At 38.4% G+C, this 22,749-nt stretch overlaps 2 protein-coding genes across 10 annotated transcripts in view; both read right to left on the bottom strand.

Moving 5' to 3' along the window:
- The window catches only part of LOC139137023 (zinc finger protein 708-like), a 30,157-nt gene extending 15,431 nt beyond the window's left edge, over positions 1-14,726 (bottom strand). For 2 of the 3 annotated variants that reach the window (XR_011553292.1, XM_070704942.1), the window contains exon 1: positions 9,225-9,514. Coding sequence is in view for 2 of the 3 variants with exons in the window: in XM_070704942.1 (XP_070561043.1) it covers positions 9,225-9,360 (136 nt within the window). In the remaining variant the exon portion in view is untranslated. Of the gene's footprint in view, positions 1-9,224; positions 9,515-11,209 lie in introns of those variants that run through there. The other variant, XM_070704943.1, reaches the window with a different exon arrangement.
- A 2,762-nt stretch (positions 14,727-17,488) lies between these two features.
- Positions 17,489-22,749, bottom strand: part of LOC139137022 (zinc finger protein 493-like) — a 32,541-nt gene continuing 27,280 nt past the window's right edge. For all 7 annotated transcript variants that reach the window (XM_070704935.1, XM_070704940.1, XM_070704934.1 and 4 more), the window contains one exon: positions 17,489-22,473. In XM_070704935.1, the coding sequence (XP_070561036.1) occupies positions 20,588-22,473 (1,886 nt within the window). In that variant the 3' untranslated portion in view covers positions 17,489-20,587. The remainder of the gene's footprint in view (positions 22,474-22,749) is intronic.

Raw genomic sequence — 22,749 nt, 5'->3', positions numbered from 1 at the left:
GGCTGATTCACTGTATAAATTACCCACATTAAATTTCAACAAATGTCATATACCTGCCTTCACAACACAAATGAACACTATCCATTTCAAAGATAGTACCCACGTGGTAAAGCCAATATAAACTTGAAAAATGCCACAAGTAGCCATACCAATCAGATGACTGTATACCTAAATATTTAAGTATACTAAAATCACTTTTCTGAATCAAAATTATTAATTATCACACCAAAGCTTGCTCTTAATTTCAAACGATAGTGTCTCTGAAAACTAAAATTCATGAACCTAAAAAGTGACTGATACAGGGTGGAGCTTGGCCTTAAACTTTAAAGGGAACGAAGTGGCTTATGAAAGAGAGGGAACTTTTGTTGATCAACAAAAAGTGGAATGAGAAATAATATTGTCAAACAGTTATAGGTTCAAGTTTGACTACATCAGTGGAACAATGTAAGATATTGTGGTAAAATCCAGCAGGTTTTTGTTAAGGGCGGTACCTAGGTAAATGTTACCGGGGTTCCCCGGTCATTTTACCAGGGTTAGCCTTGGTATATCAGTGCAGTCATACTAGCGGACAACAGAAATTTTACCAGGGTTCCCAATGTTCCCCAATCTTAGCAAAAACACTGTCCAATGTTTATTAACGAAACACACTACATGTACAGTGGGCAGCCAGAGTGCCACGGTTAGCTGAGGAACATTGGATTTGCTATATACTTAATGGCGATAAGAATAGCAACAAGAGAGGCAATCCTGTTTAAGATTAAGATAATGGTGGGGAAGAGATACACAGAGAGTTGGGAATGAGCACTTAATAGAAAGTAAGAGGCAATTGTGCGAGTGATGTCATGTGAGCATAATTGTCTATACAAACAATTTGCTTTCTACCTTTAGTGCACCGACAACAAGCCCAAAAATTTGTGACCCTCCCCCTTAGAAGAGCTCAAAAATTGTGACCCTCCCCCAAACAGAGGCTCAAAAATTTGTGACCCTCCCCCGAATCCCCCCGCCCTCCCCCCCCTGCTAATTTACGTCCAGTCCCTTATCCAATTGGTTGGCAGAATCGTACCGTTATAATGAAATAATACAAATAAACTCCCTAAGTTGCTGTGAATAGTGACAATCGACCAATCAGATATAACCTTGCAAACACGCTGCGAGTCAGCCGCGGCATGAACCCAGCGGCTGAATGAATGAATAAATGAATGAATGGGAGCGATGAGACAAAGGCTTGATTATGTAGTGTCGTGTGCAAACGTGGCTGATTGGCTTGGAAGGAGGATTGACAGCGGTCATGGCTAGAAGAGCCGATTGGCTAAGGGGACGACAGTGAATATGTAAGGAAGGCAGATAGCTAGGTGTAATCACAAAACACATGTGTGATAAAACACAGATTCCACATTAGGGGCCGTGGATAATTAAAGCGTGTGCACGGTAAACGAAACTAAGTGCGTTTGGCCTCAACCCGCCCTCCTAAACTAAACTTTAGAAGTGCTAAAATCCAACCTAGCCTCATTCTGTATCATACCTACAATCGGTAATAACGTGGCTATGAATTTTCGGTATTTTCAATCGGGTTCACATCCCAACATCGAGTCACCTAGTGGAGAAGCAACAGACAGAAATACTCGGCCAAATCACGCAATTATGAATATGCGTCCACCATCACTGGCATACCCCCTCTAAAATCAATCTTTGTTCAGCATCAACTCGACAATAACGAAATGTATCCAACTGGTTGTTATGTTATTTTACACCGTGCACTGAACCCCATGTATGTCAAAAGAATGGTGTAGTGCAGGTGCTGCACTGGCCCGGTACAGGCCAAACAGTATAGTGCGCTATTTTGCGATACAGTAAAACGTTGAGCGAGATGTTGATATGAAAACATGCAGTGCGATTTTTTGCGCACGGTAATCGAAATACAGATAAACCCCCTTCCCCCCTCAACGCGGAAGTTACGTTTGCCGTGCGCGTGTTTTGATTATCTACAGCCCCTTAGGGATCGCCTCAGTTTGTCGCGTAAGTCCAAGAAACGGACTATCTCAGATTGTCAAATAAGTTCAAAAAGTGAAATTCGTTCGCAGTGACAGTGGTTAGTACTCAAATTCGATCGATTACTTAGCGATGTAAAGCTAGAGTCAGGGGAAGTATATACTTCAGTATCTAGAGCAACACGCTACATTGTACTCTCAGGCAGACATCAACATTTCGCACTTTTGGACTTTCGTTTAGGGGAGGGGAGGGGGATTTGATGTAAAAGAAGGAATTTCGTTTCTTGAATTCATGCGATAATCAGAACGGTCCCTTATGGCCCGCGTGGGCGGGACGTATGAGCCATACGCTGGCATATGTCGAAAAGTTGTGTGCATGAACAAAAGTTTTCGACGACCTCGCCGTACTACGACGTATACCAGCGTAGCTTCACAAAACGTAGCCACGTATTCGACGTACGCCCAGCGTATTCGCCATATTTTTCATACGCTGGCTAAATTGTCAAACTGTGACAGGGCCATTATGAAATTTGGCATACATGATACTGTAAATACATCTTTGATATCACCGCTGAGAACTGAACAGAACGCCGCAACAAGCATATATACCAGCACTACCAGTACAAAGTACAAAGACCATTGGTTTCATCGGTTGTATTCTGGGTCTCCCCATCCGGCAGAGGGCTGTTCCTGTCCATCATCCCCGCCGACTCCATTTCTGCTGAAGAAATACTTGTGCGCCAGTCTGAATGTGCTACCACACTATTTATACTCATAAGGTCTGATATTTGTGTGAGCCAACATATTTCTCTTCAGATAGCATGACTGTTTAAATGTCCTACCACATTCTTTACACTCGTGCAGTCTGGTGTCTGTGTGCGTCAACATATGTCTATTCAGAATGCTTTTGTGACTGAATGTTCTACCACACTCTTTGCACTCATATGGTCTGATATTTGTGTGGGTCATAATAGTCCGGGGTCAATTGTCATTCCGTGTGTTTTAGGTGAAGATTTTTGCCAACCTAGCTCATCGATTTACTGAAAGACCAAGTTTTTCAAAAAAGATTGTTGGCATTTTTTTTGACAACTGTGAAGGTCATTTCAAGGTCATTTCCTTAAAATCGACAAAAATCGTTTTTTCTTAGCCATGAAAAGATTTTATTGCCAGCTTGCAACCATATTACCTTTGGAAACATGCATTTTGATGTGAATTATTCCTTACAATCATTAACATTGAGGTTTTTTGAAAAAAATGGTTATTGTATTAAAAATATATAGAACTACTTTACCAAAGGTCAATTGAAGGTCAGTATGAAATTTCTTTCTAATTTTCGTAGAAATGCCTTCCATATCTTAAAACATCACAATGATTATCTTGTATACAATTTCAGATTCATGAAACTTATACAACAGTCTCAGGAAGTAAGATGTCTAACATTTCATGTCAATGGTCAATGACTTTTAATGCCATAATCTCTAATCTGAAGAAAGTTTTGTAATAAAAGTAATACTATCACACAGCAACTTCAAAACTTTGATAACTCTGCATGAGTGACTTTCAAAAAAACAGAAGATTTCCATGCTTGAGTTGTTAATCATCATCAAAATCATCAACAAAAGTGTCACTTATAGGAGGTGAACAGTTCGGACAAAAATTTTCATCAGCCTCACCGTGACACATTTCCGTACATGTGATGTCATTGCATTCGTCTTGCAAGAGCAGATATTTGTTTTGTATATACATGTATTTTGTTTACATGAACATCTGATCAAATGCCCAACAGCTTCAGGGAAAGGAGGAAGCATGCTTACTATGGGTATGAATGTGTTTTCCTCCAGCTTCCATTGTTAGTTTGCTGGAGGTGGCAATTCGGGTTTGGCAATGATATCATTTTCCATATCATTGTTTGATAATGGGCTATGAGAATTGCTCGGATAAGATTGCCTTTGGTTGGTGTACTTCTTGAAAATGATATTGCTTTTCTCAAAATTTTGGCAGCTTTGAATAGTACTCTTACATTTTCCTCTGTACTTTTCTCAGCAACTCCCTGTATTGCTGCATCTTTAGTAGCATTTAGCAAAACCAATTCTGGTTCACTGTGTCGTGCAGATTTTCCAAATTCCACACTTTTATGTGATCAGTTATAATTTTCTTTAATTTCCTATTTCCAATTGATGGGTTCACAATTCCATGTTCCTTACGTATTGCCAAATATGAGTCATGTACTTCACCCAGCTTTAAAACTGAACCTTCAGCTAAAGAATTTTCCAACAAGGAAACAATTGATATCTGCAGCAAGCATGGTGGTATTTATGATTACCGACATTTGCAGATCCAGTCTCACATAATGGGTCTGCCTTTGTGTTTAAATTTCGCAATACATTTTCAACGTTTTTGGTCCAACATCTTTTGTGATATTTAATATCAATGGCTGTAGCATCCTTTGGATCTATTGCACCACTGAGTCTGACTTTTAACAAGTCTGATTTTCCGTGGTTTTAATACTGCTCTTTGTGGTTTTTCCTCGGCATTGAATGAAGAAACCTCATGGATAGGACCCAAAGAAAATATATAGTGTTGACAGAAAAAACACAGGCTTTTGTCTTATGTACTAGCTGATGATATAGTGAAAGCAACTTTAGGTTCAGATAAACCAGCACTATACGTGGTAGATGAGAATAAAGTTGGTGTACAGGGTCGTCCACGAGCTAAACCTATTAATACAGAGCTATCACTTCGCTCTAACGCTTTTTCATAGCCCAATTTTGCTCACTGGAGTACACCTTTGTGGCAAGTATTTGCATAACATTCCCTATATGCCAGCAAGCACCACAATCTCGAAGGGAAGAGGAAACATCATCCCTGAGTCTTGAACATATTCTTGGAAAGTCATTATCACAAAATTCACCTCTCTGGTGAACAAACTCCAGCACTGTGTCATATTCAGTGCGATATGTGACACAAGCTCACCACTTGCTTCCTGACATATCAGGCATTACGTCCTCTTTTCGGAGGAATGAAATGCTTTTTTACTGAAGGTTTTGACGAAGTTATTTGCATGCAATGTCAGTTATGTGTAATATGTATATGTGAAATGCAACCACTAAATGTCAAGATTCCGTGACAATAAATATCGAATAAATAGCCTTTGGATAACGGTTTATGAAAAACTACTAACACCGTATATGACTAATCTCGTCGTTTTTAACCGCAAATAATCTAAGGACTTCCAGTGTCTCACAATAAAAGTTCAACCCATTGTTAATGAATCATTTTTCGTACTCAGTATCAATATTTTAACAATGGGTGTCTTGGTTAGTACAACATTGTGCGTACTGGAGTTGATTTTCAAAAGCCACAGGTAATAGCCTATATTTCTCAGCGCAGAGGCTTAGTTTTGATAAATGGCTTCTGCATGTAGCCTATGTTTAGCAACAAGTCTCTAATCCCTGCTATTGTTAGGAAAAAATACAAATCGTTTTATATGACTTGGAGAGAAATGCGAGGAAAAGGGATGACTTAGTCTCACTACAAGCAGAGAGTATACACTGCTAACTGCACAGCAATCCTGTCTTCACTAGTGAAAGTTTGCACAGAGGTCTGGAATTTCAATTTACAACCCACCAGAGTTGGTAATACTGCGGATGGCTTACGCCGAGATGCAGGGAAAGTTATGATGTAGTTGTCAAGCACAGTGCATGTCAAAAACCGATCTGTGTCATTATTTAACACCGTGCATGGAAAAAGATGTACAACTGCAATACAAGCAAATCCTTGTAATTGCATAAAAATTCATATAAAATGATAAAAAACAGAAACAATAAGGTTTTTAAAATCTTTTATGAGCTGTGAAGTTCCCTTCCACCACTGAAGGTATTATAAAGTAATTTGGTCAATGAGTATAGCCATTTTGTACGCACTACAATGCTTAATCAATGGAATTTGTGGAGTAACGAATGACCTTGAATTTGACCTTGACAAAGTGGAAAGAAAAAATGCCAACAATGTTTTTTGGACTCTCCAGATATTAAGGAACAAAATGATATATGTTGACAAGAGTCTTCACGAAATCCACACGGAAGCCAAAATCATGACATGTGACCCCGGACTTTAATATGTCTCTTCAGATAGAGTGAGTGTTTGAATGTTTTTCCACACTCTTTGCATTCATGTTCTCTAGCAAGTGAATGGGTCAATCTATGTGATGACAGAGAGCTACTATACTTTAAAGGATTGTAGTGTTATACAGTCTCTCTACTCTAGAGAAGAGACTGCGCTGACACACAGATTACAGCTGTGTCTAATCGTGGCTAATCAGTTCTATACACAAATCATTCCAAATGTAAATAGTACACAAACACACTAGTCGCAAACGAATAAAATATGAACAATGTGTGGAGTTGCTTTCCTTCATAACATATACCAATATTTAAGGGCTAATTCTTCAATTCCGATGACAAATATATTTATCACATTTATTGTTGTATTACATTTAACATTTAGGGGTAATTTTTATTATTAATTAATTAGTTGCTTAATTTCTGGGTGCATTTATTAAAATTATGGTCGATGTTACGTTTATGGAGATTATCACATTTATAGAGGTTACAGCCCCAGACCCCTTCTCGAATCCTTTCAGAATCGAGGAGAGTTACGTCATGCATTCCTTGTTTTTTAATAAGTTAATGCCATTTTTTCCATGATTAGAGATATAAAGTTATAGAATAATATATCCCTTCAGGGTCAATAAAACCTGATTTTGTTCATGAAGTTGACTATTGATACCCCATTGGTAGGCAACCTACAATGTCACATTGAGACTGCAATATGATAAATACAGGGATACATAGAAAACATTCCGGGGATTTTTAAATAGCTAAGTTTGTACGAATTTAGAGGCTAACTAGTGAAAAAAGAGGGTAGTCAATACCCAAATACAAGGCCAGTTGGCTATTGACACGCATTGGCTAATAAGGCGGCTCTCTGTTGCACTGTTAGGACTGCAATATGATGACCAAAGTGGACATGAAAGAATTATTTCGATTTGGTTTGTTGTTACAAAGCTAAGTTTGTACGAATTTGGATGCTAACTTGGGAAAATACAGGAGTATTAATAGCCAAATACAAAAGGCTAGTTGGCTATTGACACCACGCTGTCAATAGCCTTGAGATGCCTTATATGGCTATAGATTGACCCCCAGGTTCAATAGACTCGGCCTAAAAAAAAACCCGACACGGCCTAAATACAAGTCGGCCACGACCTAGTTCCTACATAATATGCTGTTTGCGAACTCAGTAACTGCGTGTGGGACGGCTGTGGTGTTGACTTAATGATCCGCTGATACGGAAAGCCGATTAGCAAGTTGGCAACGTTTGCGGAACAATTAAAGTAGTATGTACAAAGGTTGGAGAGGAGATAAGGACTGGTAGGTAATAAAAGAAGGAGTCAGACGGTTTGGAGTTAAAATCTTTATTTGAAATGTCATAGTCAAAATTAATGAAATTACCTGTAGTAATAGAGAAAGCAGTCATACGGTTTGTAGTTGAAATCTTTAATTGAAATATCACAGTCAAAATTAATAAAATAAAATAAACCCGTGTACAAAGACCCAAACCCCAGGGGACTGCCTCCTTTACCCTGTGCACTGGCCTGGCCAAATAGTATAGCGATTTTTGGGATACAATTAAACGTGGAGCGATATGTTGATATGAAAACATGCAGTGAGATTTTTGCGCACGGTATTCGAAATACAACCACCCCCTCCCCCATAAACGCGGAAGTTACGTTTGCCGTGCGCGTATTTTGATTATCTAAACCCCTTAGGGATCGTCTCAGATTGTCGCATAAGTCCAGGAAACGAAATTCCTTCTTTTACATCAAATCACCCTCCCCTCCCTCTACACGAAAGTCCAAAAGTGCGAAATGTGGATGTCTGCCTGAGAGTACAATGTAGCATTTTGCTATAGATACTGATGAATATGTTTCCCCTGACGTCATTACATCGCCAAGTAATCGATCAAAAATGAGTACTCACCACTGTCACTCCGAACGAACCAATTTCGCTTTTTGAACTTATGCAACAATCTGAGACGGTCCCTAAGTCGGAGGTAGGTTATACTCTCTTTGCTTTGACCAAGGTCCTTTTGTGGAGGGAACGTGCTTTGACACACGTTCACACACGTTACTTGTAAGTTACTCATAAGTCGAGATGCGCTGAGATAATTGTCTAGCGTACCCAAACCGTATTTTTAACCTATGAGTACGTTATAATTACGCTATGTATATGCCCGAAATTGAAAAATACATGGTGACGTCAGCAAGCCAGCGTTTTAGAGAAATTTTGATACGTCGGCATACGCCAGCTAAAGTGACAGGGCCCTAAGAGGCCGTCTCAGATTGTCGCATGAGTTCAAAAAGCAAAATTCGTTAGTTTACGGGGGAAGGGGTTTTGACCTCTATTCAATTAGTTAACTTGAAAGTGAAGTCACTTTCGCACTTTTATTTTGTGATTACAAGTTCTCCTTAAAAATAAACAAAAACTGCACACTCGTACCAACAAAGTTTGGTAACTATTTCTAACCCATTCGTGTTATTTTGACGGAGTGACAGAGGTTAGCACTCAAATTTGATTGATTACCTGGCGATGTAAAGCTGGTCAAGGGAAACATATTCATCAGTATCTAGGCGTATAGCAAACTGCTACATTGTATTCTCAAACAGATATCACCATTACGCACTTTTGAACTTTCCTTTAGGGGAGGGGGAGGGGAAGAGGGATTTGATGTAAACGAAGGAATTTCGTTTCTTGAACTTATGCGATAATCTTTGAAGGTCCCTTATGGCCCGCGTGTGCGGGACGTATTAGCTGTGGAAACGCAGCTATCTGTTGGAGGGGTAGCGTGCGTCGCTATGGGGGTCACACAGCGACCTACGTAGCGACGCACGCTACCCGCCAACAGATAGCTGCGTTTCCACAGCTAGAGTCGTATGAGCCATACGCAAAAGTTTTGTGCATGAACAAAACTCTTCGACGACCTCGACGTATACTACGACGTATACCAGCGTGCTTCAGCGTGCTCTTATACAAAACTTAACCATGCCGTATTCGACGTACGCCCAGCGTATTCGCCATATTTTTCATACGCTGGCTACATTGTCAAGCTGTAACAGGGTCATTATAAAATTTGGCATACATGATACTATAAATACATCTTTGATATCACAGCTCATACCTTGAGAACTGAACAGAACGACACAAGCATATATTCCAGCACTACCAGAACAAAGACCATTGGTGTCACTGGTTGTATTCTGGGCCTTCCAATCCGACAGAGGGCTGTTCCTGTCCATCATTCCCGCCGACTCCATTTCTGCCGAAGAAATACTTCAAAGGGTTTCAACTGGGTGACAGATTTGTGCCGAAAGTGACACTGTGATTTTTATACAGAACATAAAAAGGCAAAGACCACTTAGTCAACTGCAATTTCTCGATCGGGTTCAAAGTTAAAGCGCAGTGGTCGTCGCGCTGCGCATCCTCCTGAGGGGTCCCCCTCTGTTGTAAACAAATCCAAGAACGCCGCACATGTTACGGGTTGATTGTAATGTTTGCGATATTGCCGCTTGTTAAAATGGCGGCTCATCTGTCACAAGTATACCAACTAACCAAATGTAACACGCGATAAAAGGTCAATTAATCTAAGTTAAATATCTGCTGAATATTGAACAATAATTGCACGCTGGATTGAGGTCACATTTGCTCATGATTTTCTTGAATCAGTTGAATTGGGCTCGGCTACTGTTATCGCTCGAGCCATAGAGCTAGACGTACGCATGTACGCATGTATACGCCAACAGACTATCAACGACCGGGCTCTAGTTTTCGACATCGCTAGCAAGGACGAGAGCTTTCATTTCAAGAGGCCCGACAGGAGTACAAACTACAGAAATCTACAGCTCGCAGAGCAATGCCCGCTGCAGCAAGAAGCATCTCTGCATCTGTTCCGTTCCGTGGTCTGTATGAACGTCCGTGTCAAACCGGGTATATGGCGCGCTTCACTCGGCTGTGGAGAATCCAACTCAACTACCAAGTTTACCCCGTTTGGGGGTGCAAACGAGAATTCCGAGTACAGGTATCAAGTCAAGCGAAGGACCTTTCATAGGTCTTCTTGTTATGTGGGGGTTATCTCACTTGAAAGAGGATTCAGACCTACCCGGCAATCAGGAGGTACAACAACGACGTTTGCCCATCACCGGTAGGCCTACACCAGCTAGCGGTTGGATCACTGCCATGACCGTGCACAGGGCCGGGGCACAGGATCTCTCGATACGTCTATGCACGGTGTAGCCGTGCAATTTCCTGTCAAATGCCGCGAAAACCCGCTCGTTTTGTCTATTGTTTCCTGTCATTTTACTATTTCTTACCACGTAATACTAGGAGAAGTAAGACATGGTGATCAACAGTTGGTTGTGGGCCAAGTCGTCGCGGGCCGGTACGTTGTGGGACCGGATTCTCTATATCCGTGTACGTCAACGCGGTGACCGTCTCCCAACATCTCTCGTGTCCTGCTATGGCTTGCCGATCATGGTCTTGAGTGTAATTTTTGTGTTAGGCATTGTGCTTGTTGCTGGTCTACATATATAGGCAATGTTGATCATTTTAGTTATGTATTTTCACTGTACTGTACATAGCATCGTGTACAACCAACGTGATCGCGCGCGATCAAAGCTTTTTGTTCACTGTGTCTGCGTGCAGTAAACTCAGCGACATAGTGTGCTGAGTGTAGTGTCCCAATGTTCGTAGCTCTACACGAGTTATAGAATACACCACTGAAGTTCGTTTCCGATCTTAATATTTTACTATTGCATGATGTTGAGTCTTACAAAGGCCTTAACAAAGTGGGGGACTGCTCCCATCTCACTCCTATTGAAGTTGAGAAGACTTATGTTTACAAAAATTTATGTTTATCAACAAAAAAATCACGCACGCGCAGCGCGACGACCACTGCGCTTTAACCTGGGGGTTACTCCCTATATTTTCATACGGGGTATGTGGCCCAAGTTGAAAACATCAACCCATGCAAATTTCAAAAGCTGATCCATTGTTAGTGATTTCAAGCTAAAATCAGACCCATAGTTAAGAATTTACTCATGGAGGTAGTAGGAGTACTACCTCTATGATTTACTATACAAGCCTTACGAAACCAACGGTCAAAATTACCTGAAAAGAGGCTATTGAAACCAATTAGTTACTAAGCCGGCCTTCAATGGCACTGTACGACTGCAATATAATGATCAAAGTGGATATACAGAAAGAATTCGCTGGATTTCTAAATAGAATACATGTTGTTTAGAATAACTAAGGAATTTTTTGACGAATTTGGAGGCTAACTTGGGGAAAAACAGGAGGACTGTCGATAGCCAAATACAATTGGCTAGTTGACCATTAACACCCCAATATCAATGGCCTTGAGAAGCCCTTTATGACTATTGACACACAACTGTCAATAGACTTGGCCTGAACAATAAGTCGGCCATGACCCGACCAAGTTCCTATGGTTTTCTGTTCCCTTAGCTGTGTGCAAACTCTATATGTACTGCGTTTTGGGATTACCCGCGTCACCTGTGCATGCCGTCCAGGAAAAACCAGAGGTAAAAAACCTAAGATAAGGGAAATTCTCTGGAAACCTGTGTCCGAAAACAATGCATAACACAGGACCACGGGGTGGTGCCGGACGTCACCACTTTTGTTCATTCCCTCAATACGTAAAACAAAACAGCGACTTTGTTTTTTGATGATAACTTGGATGAACCCGTGTGTAGGCTGCTGAAGTGTCTGGCTAGACTGATTATCTACTTCCTAACTTCCCACTTAAAGCTCCGTAGCCCCGCCCACGCATTAATTATCAATGCCACGTGTCAAATTCATGTAACGCGAAGACATCAATTTCTCTCTGTACTATCGAACCGCGAGAAATTATATGTCTTCTCTATACTCTCATTCTAATAAATGAATTACGTTCCACTCCATTCATTCATTAATGATGGATCAGCCAGAGGGGCAGCTTTATTTACTGTCTTTGCTGCAACTTTGCTTTGATGTAAAACCAATGGAGACTTTGAATATACAATAATGTAAGAACACTGACAAAATTTGTTCGTTTAAGATAAGTTTAGAAAACAACAATGACTGATTGACAAGCTCACATTTCATACCGTCCAAACACACATAGCGAACAGAAAGTACTATGATAATAGTAATAAGTTTTGAAATAATTAAAGCGACAGTTGTCAGACTTCACTATTGACAAAAACGAAATAAAAAGTAAGCGGAGCGGCGAGCATAGGTCATCCATACTGGATGTACACTATACTTTTGACCACTCAGAGCTTTGACATGTGAATTTAATTTACGGTAATTTACATCGGGATACGGCCATAAGGACACGCTATCTGGAATGAAAGTTGTTTGTTTACCTGGCCGGCAGTTGCAGTTCATATACACCTGAGGAGAAGTGGTCAGAAAGAGGAATCAAATTTTATTTTTTTCATATCCAAAGATTCCATCTCATTTATGGCAGACATGACTTACTTGGCTCTTTTCGAATTCAGCTTTCGTTTCTGTATTTTTAGTTTCACAAATGTATATATTTTATCTGCAAAAGTAACAAGGTGGCTAAACATGTCCATTTAGATAGTAACCTCATGTGTCAATTGCTTACACACTTCTTCAACAATTTGCCCTACTTTCTAGTTCTTAATGGAAGCTTATCTGATAATGGTAGATGTAAAATTTGGTGGCTGTGTGTTTAATTCGGGATAATTGGATGGTGAAGTAATGTCGGGTTAATCTGCAAATGTAAGCTTATATGCTTTTCTTTTTAAGTTATACACTTGTTTTATGAGTAATTTGTAATATTGCAACATTCAGCTATAGAGCACCTAACACTGTTGAGAAATTCGAAAAATACGAAGGTCCAATTATACCAAATTAATTCAAATCGTGTTATTGTGAATTGTATGATATTGCTAGTGTCAAGAAGTTGTGTTTGCAGGGTTCCACACGTTGCAGGAATGGTGCTGAATTGAGGGCAGGCAATACATTTGGTATTATGGCATACCTTATTTTTTTCTCCCTTTATTTGTGTTCTTTGCAATTCTATGTATTTCCCAATGTCCCCATTTCGCCAATGATAACAAGCAAATAATACAAGAATACATAATGTATTGCCATCTCGCAGGTCAGATGACTAAATCTTGCCTAAGTGACATTCCTGCAACATAGAGCACTACCATTGTCCTTTTGAATTATATGTTTAACTTGCAGTTTTTCCGACAGGAAAGTTACATTTTGTCCCAATCTTGTTTAGCTTCTGGAATTTGAATTAATTGAAAAAGATACACTTGGAACAGGATTTTTCCATTTGGAGAGAGAAACATGTACAGCAGTGTGGGGTTTTCGTTGAAATATATATTTATTCTATAAAATGGCAAATAAATTTAAAGCAAGTCTACGTAACTGCTTGAATGTGTCGAGAAATATAACGAACAAAATTGCAAAACTTGTCTGAAAAAATTGAAAATTGATCATATGAATGCATTGAAGATATATCCTTCTTTCAATCCGTACATTTGGGCTTGAAAATTCTGTAATCAAATCTTATCAGCTTCGTTCTTTATCTTATTAAATAGTAAAGTGAAATATAGTATACGTATATTCATCAACTAAATAAAGACAACATTCGAGTTGCATAACATACGATTGGAGGGTCATTTTAATCTCATCCAGAGTAGCTGAATTTATATCTAAGACCGTTTATATATATTTACAAACAACACGATTAAAACTAATTTGGGATAATTGGATGGTGAGCTTATGTCTTTAAAATCTGCAAATGTAAGCTCATCTGCTTTCCTTTTTACGTTAGGGAGCCTTCAGTAATAACAGGGGGGTGGGCTGGGGGAATTTCGCGAACACCTGTACCGTAAAATGTGACCCTCCCCCTATCCTCCTGTCTAAAATGTGACCCTCCCCCTTGTCCGACATTCTAAAACTTGACCCTCCCCCCCCAACCACTGCGGTATTCTCCCCAGGAATAACTAAAACAGTATCAGCTAATTTACATAACAATTGGTTCAATTGTTATGTTAGGGACAAATTACAGAGGGGAGGGCTGGTGTTTTTGGAGGGACAGTCGCAATTTATCACGCAAGAATTTTTGAAGAGATATGGTATTTCATACATTTTAGGGAGGGTCACCATATTTTGTGCAACTATAAGAAGGCAAGATGTAGCTGATTTAGTGCTACATCCAAAAATATCAAATCATAATACATGGAGTCTATCAGGCAAATTATTGACAATTTACCCCCACAAAACATGCTATATCTGTATTTTATATATGTTTGATAATGTATTTAAATGTACTTTGCTTGAATAGGGAAGTAAAATGAACATTTGTGTACAAAAAATTGATTTCTGAATTTCATCTAAAAAGTTGGTTCACTATCCATGGTGTTTAGGATGAAATTATGAATAGTTTTTTCCAATACAAAATAGGTAAATCTTTGCATTTGTGTACTCTTGATTATTGATATTATTTTTCTTGATTAGACTAGAGTGGTTACAAGTCTATGGTTGTGTAAGAAATTTGATTTTGGAATTTCACCAAATGTCATTCAATACACTATGCATTGGGGTCTATGATGAAACTATGAATATTTTTTTTTTCAGTACAAAAGTAGATAAATCTGTGCATTTATGCATGCTTGATTATTTAGATTATTGTTCTTGATTAGAGTACAGTGGTTACAAATCTATGGTTGTGCAAGAAATATGATTCGGAATTTCACCAAAATGTCCATACACTATGCATTGGGGTCTATGATGAAACTATGAATAATTCTTTTTCAGTACAAAATTAGATAAATCTGTGCATTTATGTATGCTTGATTATTCACATTTTTGTTCTTGATAAGACTAGAGTGGTTACAAGTCCATGGTTGTGCAAGAAATTTGATTTTGGAATTTCACCAAAATGTCGATTCACTATGCATTGGGGTCTATGATGAAACTATGAATAAATTTTTTCAGTACAAAATTAGATAAATCTGTGCATTTATGTATGCTTGATTATTCACATTTTTGTTCTTGATAAGACTAGAATGGTTACAAGTCCATGGTTGTGCAAGAAATTTGATTTTGGAATTTCACCAAAATGTCGATTCACTATGCATTGGGGTCTATGATGAAACTATGAATAATTTTTTTTCAGTACAAAATTAGATAAATCTGTGCATTTATGTATGCTTGATTATTAAGATTATTGTTCTTGATTAGACTAGAGTGGTTACAAATCTATGGTTGTGTAAGAAATTTGATTTTGGAATCTCACCAAATGTCAATTCACTATGCATGGCGGTCTATAAGTGTGTGCGTATTTTGTTGGTGATTTCCTATTCAGGAAATATCACACGGACAATCAAAGTTTTGGCCATAATATCAGCTTCTGTCAAAAGTGACCCTCCCCCCAAGATAGGTTTATAAAAAGTGACCCTCCCCCTTGAACTGTTTTATAAAAAGTGACCTCCCCCTAATTCCCCCGGCCCACCCCCTCCTGTAATTACTGAAGGCTCCCTTACACACTCGTTTTAGTAATTTGTAATATCGCAACATTCAGTTATAGGGCACCTACCATTTTTTGAGAAATATCAAAATCATGAAGATCCAATTATTCCAAATTAGTTCCAATCGTGTTAAAGGGTAGTGGTGCAGTATGTCTCGATTTTCATTTTTATGATTTTCAATTCCGGCAATTCCTAAGGTTTTGATATTGATAATATCAGCAATATTGTGTTTTCTGACAAATTGAAGAATTGCACTGCTACCGAATTTCTTTTCCATATTTACACTACAATGTGTTCAAGGTTTCTTATTGACCACAAATATTAGCGGACAATTTTAGACGAATTTAGTGAATTTGACACGTGGCATTGATAAATAATGTGTGGGCGGGGCTATGGAGCTATAGGTGGAAAGTTAGGTATTACTGAGATATTCAGTTTAGCCAGACAATTCAGCAGCCTGCACACGGGTTCGTCCAAGTTATCATAAAAAAACTTGCTGTTTTGTTTGCGTATTGAGGGAATGGACAAAAGTGGTGAAGTCCGATACCATCCCGTGGTCCTGTAATATGCATTGTTTTCGGACACAGGTTTCCAGAGAAGTTCCCTTATCCTTCTGTTTTTTACCTCTGGTTTTTCCTGGACGTCATGCATAGGTGACGCGGGTATTTCATTTTATTTGCTTCTGCCATTTGCCCCTGCACCCTAATATAATGTGTACTGTATACTTTTCTCTACTTGTCTGTAATGAAGCTACCACCTCTTGCTGATCCATCATCAATTAATTTTTGGATTAAGTCCGCACGGGGTATGATGTATTATTTCAATTTTGGCCATAAGCTGGCATTCGTCAAAATGTTTTGTGCACGCACAAAACTTTTCGACGACCTCGCCGTACTACAACGTATACCAGCGTGCTTCAGCGTGCTCTTTAAAAATTTACCCATACCGTATTCGACGTACGCCAAACGTATCAAATTTTTCATACGTTGTCATACGCTGGCTAAATTGCCAAGGTGTGACAGGGCCATTATGTAATTTGGCATACATGATACTCTAAATACGTCTTTGATATCACCGGTCATACCTTGAGAGACCATTGGTTTCACCGGTTGTATTCTGGGTCTCCCCATCCGACAGAGGGCTATTTCTGTCCATCATCCCCGCCGACTCCGCGTTTCTGCCGAAGAAATACTTCAAAGGATTTCAACTGCGTGACAGATTTGTGCCGAAAGTGACACTGTGATTTTTATACAGACCATAAAAAGGCAAAGACACTAAGCCAACTGCAATTACTCGATTGGATTCAAAGTCAACCGGTGGGGGGGGGGGTACTCCCTATATTTTCATACTGGGTGTGCGGCCCAAGTTGAAAACATCAACCCATGGAAATTTCTAAGGGACGGAACATTAGATCTTGGGAAAGGGGTGGTCAAAAACAGAAAAAAAATGTCAGAGCAGAAAGTTAGGAAAAAAAATCTTCAAACTAGTTTGCAAAATAAAAAAAAAAATAAGAAGACAAATGCGTAAAAAAAAATCTGCAAAAGTCTTTAAAATCTTGAATTTTTTTAGATTTTACCGACAGGAAGCAACTTTCTGTATTTTTTAGTACATCCTCCAGGCACATTTTTAATTTTAATTTATACATTTAGAGTGACTGTATCCCTTATACTGGAAGTTGTGATTATCTTATCTTTTCAGGACTTTTGTATTCTGATCACTTGAAAATTATACAATTATAGAGCCTGTTTTCTACTTGTTTCCTGCGTACAAACCAAGCAGGTACACTAGGTAAAATATTGAAACTATGGTATCGTTGTCAAGACAGAAAGTTGTATTTGCCTTTTAAGATCAAGGTAAACAGATGCAGGTCACATCAGGTTCATTTTTTCACAGCATTTTATTGCAATGATGAATACAAGAAGGGGTTAACAAGTAGAATAAGATAAAACAACATATCAAGTTATTATGTATTATTTTGCTTTTAAAAAGGCATTTTCAATTCTTTTTTCTCAAAAAACAGCCTCAAAAAACAACAGCAACACATTTTGTAACATTCAACAATACACTACGTAGAATGCCATCTATCCAACAAATCCCAACACAAAAACACACAAAAGGGTTGAACTTTGAAAGTTTCTCGATAGCAAATACTGAATAAATCTGCATGAATAATCGTTTGTGTGTAGCAAATGCTGAATGACAATTATCTGAAGAATTTTTCCACCACAAAAAAGAGCATGATTTAAACAAATCTTAAGGGACTTATGTAGCAAATTTCAAAGAAATTAGACAAGCCCTTGCAGAGAATACACATTTTTTTACCATGAATGGCATAAATTGCCCTAAAAAGACAAATATTGAAATTTCACCACATCTATACACATCCAATCAATTTGGACATGCTGCTACAGAAAAATAGATGTTTTGATCAAAAAAGGGCAACAATTGCTCTAAAAACACAAATATGCAAATTTCACTATATTTTGCAAACAGCTTCTCAGCTTGTCAAAATCAATTGTAAATCATGAGATATGCATGATGTTTGATGGAATGAATGTAGGCATTTCACCACGCAGTAGAAAGGGAAGCCAGGAAACCAAAATAGTCAATTTTCAAAACTATAGGAAGCTACTGAGGAGCAAGAAGACCATGTTTCAGAGGAAGATGTGTAATCTGACCTCCCCCCAGTGACCGCTTGTGCGGCCGCTTGTGGTGCTTTGCACGACATCTTTGCCCTCTTTATCTTCAGACAGCGACGAACTAAAAAAAATTATACATCTGAAAATTTGCTCTGAAAAAAAAATTGCACAGCTAATCTCAATTTGAAAAAAAAAATTAGAAATTTACAATAGTAAAAAAAATTCACAATTGCATTGTGACCAACCCCCCCCCCCCCCCAAGATTTAATGGTCCATCTCTAAAGCTGACCAAGTGTAGTGATTTCAAGCTAAAATCAGACCCATATTTAAGGATTTACTATACAAGCCTTACGAAAGTAATAGTCAAAATTACCTGAATAGAGGCTATTGAAACCAATTGGTTACTAAGCCAGCCTTCGATGGCATTGTACGACTGCAATATGATGATCAAAGTAGACATATAGAAAGAATTCGCTGGATTTCTAAATAGGATTCATGTAATTTGAAAGACTTATCTTGATCGCATTTGTATTAGTGAAGTTTTCTTGACTCAGGTAAGATTTTTGACGAATTTGGAGGCTTACTTGGGGAAAAAGAGGAAGGCTGCCAATAGCCAAATACAATAGGCCAGTTGACCATTGACACCCCGGTATCAATGGCCTTGAGAACCCCAAAATTTATGACTATTGATACACAACTGTCAAAAGACTCGGCCTTAACAACAAGTCAGCCATGACCCGGCCAAGTTCCTATGGTTTTCTGTCCCCTTAGCTGTTTGCAAACTCTACCGTATATGTACTGTGTTTGCTGCAGCTTTACTTTGATGTAAAACCAATGTCGACTTTGAATATACAACATTTGTTCGTTTAAAATAAGTTTAGAAAACAATGATGACTGCATGATCGACAAGCTCACATTTCAGACCGTCCAAAAACCCATAGCTAACAGAAAGTACTATAATAATAGTAATAAGTTATAAAATAATTAAAGCGATAATTTCCAAACGAAATCAAAAGTAAGCGGAGCGGCGAGCATAGGTCATCCATACTGGATACATGCTGCATACTGCAGTGGCAAAGGTACGGTCGCGCCTACATAATAGATAATCATAGCATGGATGAACAATGTTTGCTGGTATTGATACTTTTGACCACCCAGAGCTTTGACATGTGAATTTAATTTACTGTAATTTACATCGGGATAGTGATGGGAAAGACTTATCTTGATCGCATTTGTGTTAGTGAAGTTTTCTTGATTGTTACATAAATATGGTAGGGACAAGACTGAGAAATTGGACAAGTAATGTCCTTCACTAACTGTACCACATAAATTTAAAATGTATTTACACTTTTGTTATGACTTATAGCTCTTTATTACCCTTAAACTTTATTGGAGATTAGCTGACAAGAAAGTGCATGCTGTCAAATGTCAAAATTGGTGAAAATGGGCTGATATCTCACCTACAATTACAAACCTTTATTCAGTCGTCTTAATTCAACAGGATTGTAAGCATATGCAGTATTCAGTACATAATTGAAATTGAAGATATTCAACAGATGCCTGTGTAAGGAAATGCATTCTTGGTGAAAATATCGGAGGATCAGCAATTGCAGGAATTGTAAATGATCAGAATGGAACATCTGATATTATAATGTAGCCCTTCCTTTGAAAAATACTTTGGAATGTAAGAAATTCAGCTACTCTGGATGGGATTAAGTTACCCTACAGTCCTATATTATGCAACTCAAATGCTGTCCTTCTTCATGGATGAATCAACTGTATTTCACTTACAAGATGAGGAACAAAGTTGATGATTTTAGTACAAAGTTTTCAAATCTTGTATGGCTTGAAGGATCACTCCTGAATTTTGGAATTACACAACGCTATATTTCTTGAGAATGCTTTTGTTCGTATGTTTAACCTCACGTTTTGCATCAATGTGGTTTGTAACTTGAATGGATAATTTGATGTCTATACAAACTCAGGCTATATTTTAAATTACCATACTTATTGTATTATTTACGGTCTCACACCAGAATGCTCCTTGAGATTGTCACTCCGCTGAAATGTTTTACCACAGTGGTTCATTCACATGGTTAATACATCATAATTTATGATACATAGGAGTGTGCCACAATATCAATGCGCTACCATTACATTCATTTCACACGCAAATGGTCGAACATTTGCCTTGAGCAGGTCAACATATGCCTTCAGACTATGCCAGTCTTTATGTTTTACCATACTCTTAACACTCATGTGGTCTGCTAGTTGTGTGGATCAACATCTGTGCCTTTCGATTGTCTGCATTTCTGCATATTTTGCCACACCCTTTACACTGATACGGCTTGATGTCCTTGTGGGCAGGGGTCAGCATATGTATCTTCAGCTGGTTTTTCCTTTGAACACTCAAAAGGTCTGGAATTTGCGTAGGTCAAAATATGTTCTTTCAGATGGTTATTCTTTTTGAATGTTTTTCCACACTCTTTACACTCATAAGGTCTGATATTTGTATGGGTCAGCATATGTCTCTTCAGATTGCTTTTTTGAATGAATGTTCTACCACACTCTTTACACTCATATGGTCTAATATTTTTGTGGGCCAACATATGTGACTTGAGATGGCCTTTCCTGTTGAATGCTCTACCACACTGTTTACACTTGTGTGGTCTGATGTTTGTGTGGGTCAATATATGCGCTTCAAGATTGTAATTCCTTACGAAAGTTTTACCACACTCCTTGCACGCATGTGGTCTGATGTTTGTGTGGGTCAACATATGTGACTTCAGGTGACTTTTCTGATGAAATGATCTACCACACTCTTTACACTCATGTGGTCTGATATTCGTGTGGGTCAACATATGCGACTTCAGATTGCTTTGCTGATTAAATGCTTTTCCACACTCTTTACACTCATATGGTCTGATATTTGTGTGGGTCAACATATGTGACTTCAGATTGCTTCGCTGACTGAATGTTTTTCCACACTCTTTACACTCATAAGGTCTTATTTTTGTGTGGGTCACCATGTGTTCCCTAAGATTGTACGCCAGTCTGAATGTGCTACCACACTCTTTACACTCATAAGGTCTGATATTTGTGTGGGCCAACATATGTCTCTTCAGATAGCATGACTGTTTAAATGTTCTACCGCATTCTTTACACTCGTGCGGTCTAGTGTCTGTGTGGGTCAACATATGTGACTTCAGACTGCTTTTGTGACTGAATGATCTACCACACTCTTTACATTCATGCAGTCTGATATTTGTGTGGGTCAACATATGTCTCTTCAGACAGTGTGAGCGTTTGAATGTTCTTCCACACTCTTTGCATTCATGTTCTCTAGCAAGCGAATGGGTCAATCTATGTGATGACAGAGAGTTACTATATGTGAATGTTTTCCCACAATCTTTGCGTTCATGTGGGGTTATGCCATTATGCGTTAATTTATGACTATCATAACTTTGTTTTTGGTGCTCTTGCGATGTTTTGCTACTTCCTTTGTAGTGACTTGTTTTTACATTTGTATGCATACTAAATTGTCTGTTATTAGTGTTATTTTTTATGAATACTCGACTGCACTCTTTGCATTGATACAGTTTGATACTTGATTGTGGTAACGTGTGAGCTGTTAAAGTGCTTCTCAGATTAAATGATTTAACGCATTTTTCACACTGATATAGTCTGATATTTGAGTTTGCCAGCATGTAGTTTGTAAAAGTTCTTTTCTCTGTAAATGTTCTGCTGAACTCTTCAAATTTATCTTGTTGTTCACTTGAGTGAGTTCCAACGTGTGTCTTGTGGCTATCTTGGTTTTCATATTGTTTACTTTGTACATTTTCGTGGATCAAAATATGGTCATTTAGTTCACTTGTTAACAAAAAAGTAGCATCACTCGACGGACAGAAATTACTCTGTTCTGACTGTGATAGGCTATCTTTTAAAGTATTCAGTTCAATCTTATATCTCTTACGGTCTTGGCCTTCACACCTCCAGCGGCTACTGCCCTTGACTTCTTGCAGATTGTGTACCAGTATATCACTTTCTTCCCTTTGAAAGCACTCCGCTGAACTGAAGAATTCTTTGTTTGCTGTTGATTGGTTGTCCCTATACTCAAGTTCAGTTTGTTCATTGCGGTCTTCTTCAGATCCACTGGATCCACTGACCTCCAATGTGATGAAACCATGTTGGGCAAGACTTTGTAAGATTATAGATGTACCTGTAAGCAGAGTGATATATAAACATCAGTCGATGGGAGTAACAGAAGTGACATGCTATTGCAATGAAGAGACAACGTAAGTTATTAATTTCATAGATGATTTCAATCAAGGAGATAAAATCTATATCTGTCTATCAATGTATACAGATATATATATATATATATATATATATATATATATCTATCTATATATATAGATATATATATATATATATATATATAATATATATATATATCTTGTGGAGTTGATATGAATATATTGCTATCACAATCAAC

The sequence above is a fragment of the Ptychodera flava genome, chromosome 7 (genome assembly GCF_041260155.1).
Source record: "Ptychodera flava strain L36383 chromosome 7, AS_Pfla_20210202, whole genome shotgun sequence".
In the NCBI taxonomy this organism is placed as follows: Eukaryota; Metazoa; Hemichordata; class Enteropneusta; family Ptychoderidae; genus Ptychodera; species Ptychodera flava.
This window is presented reverse-complemented; position numbering and strand designations above follow the sequence as displayed.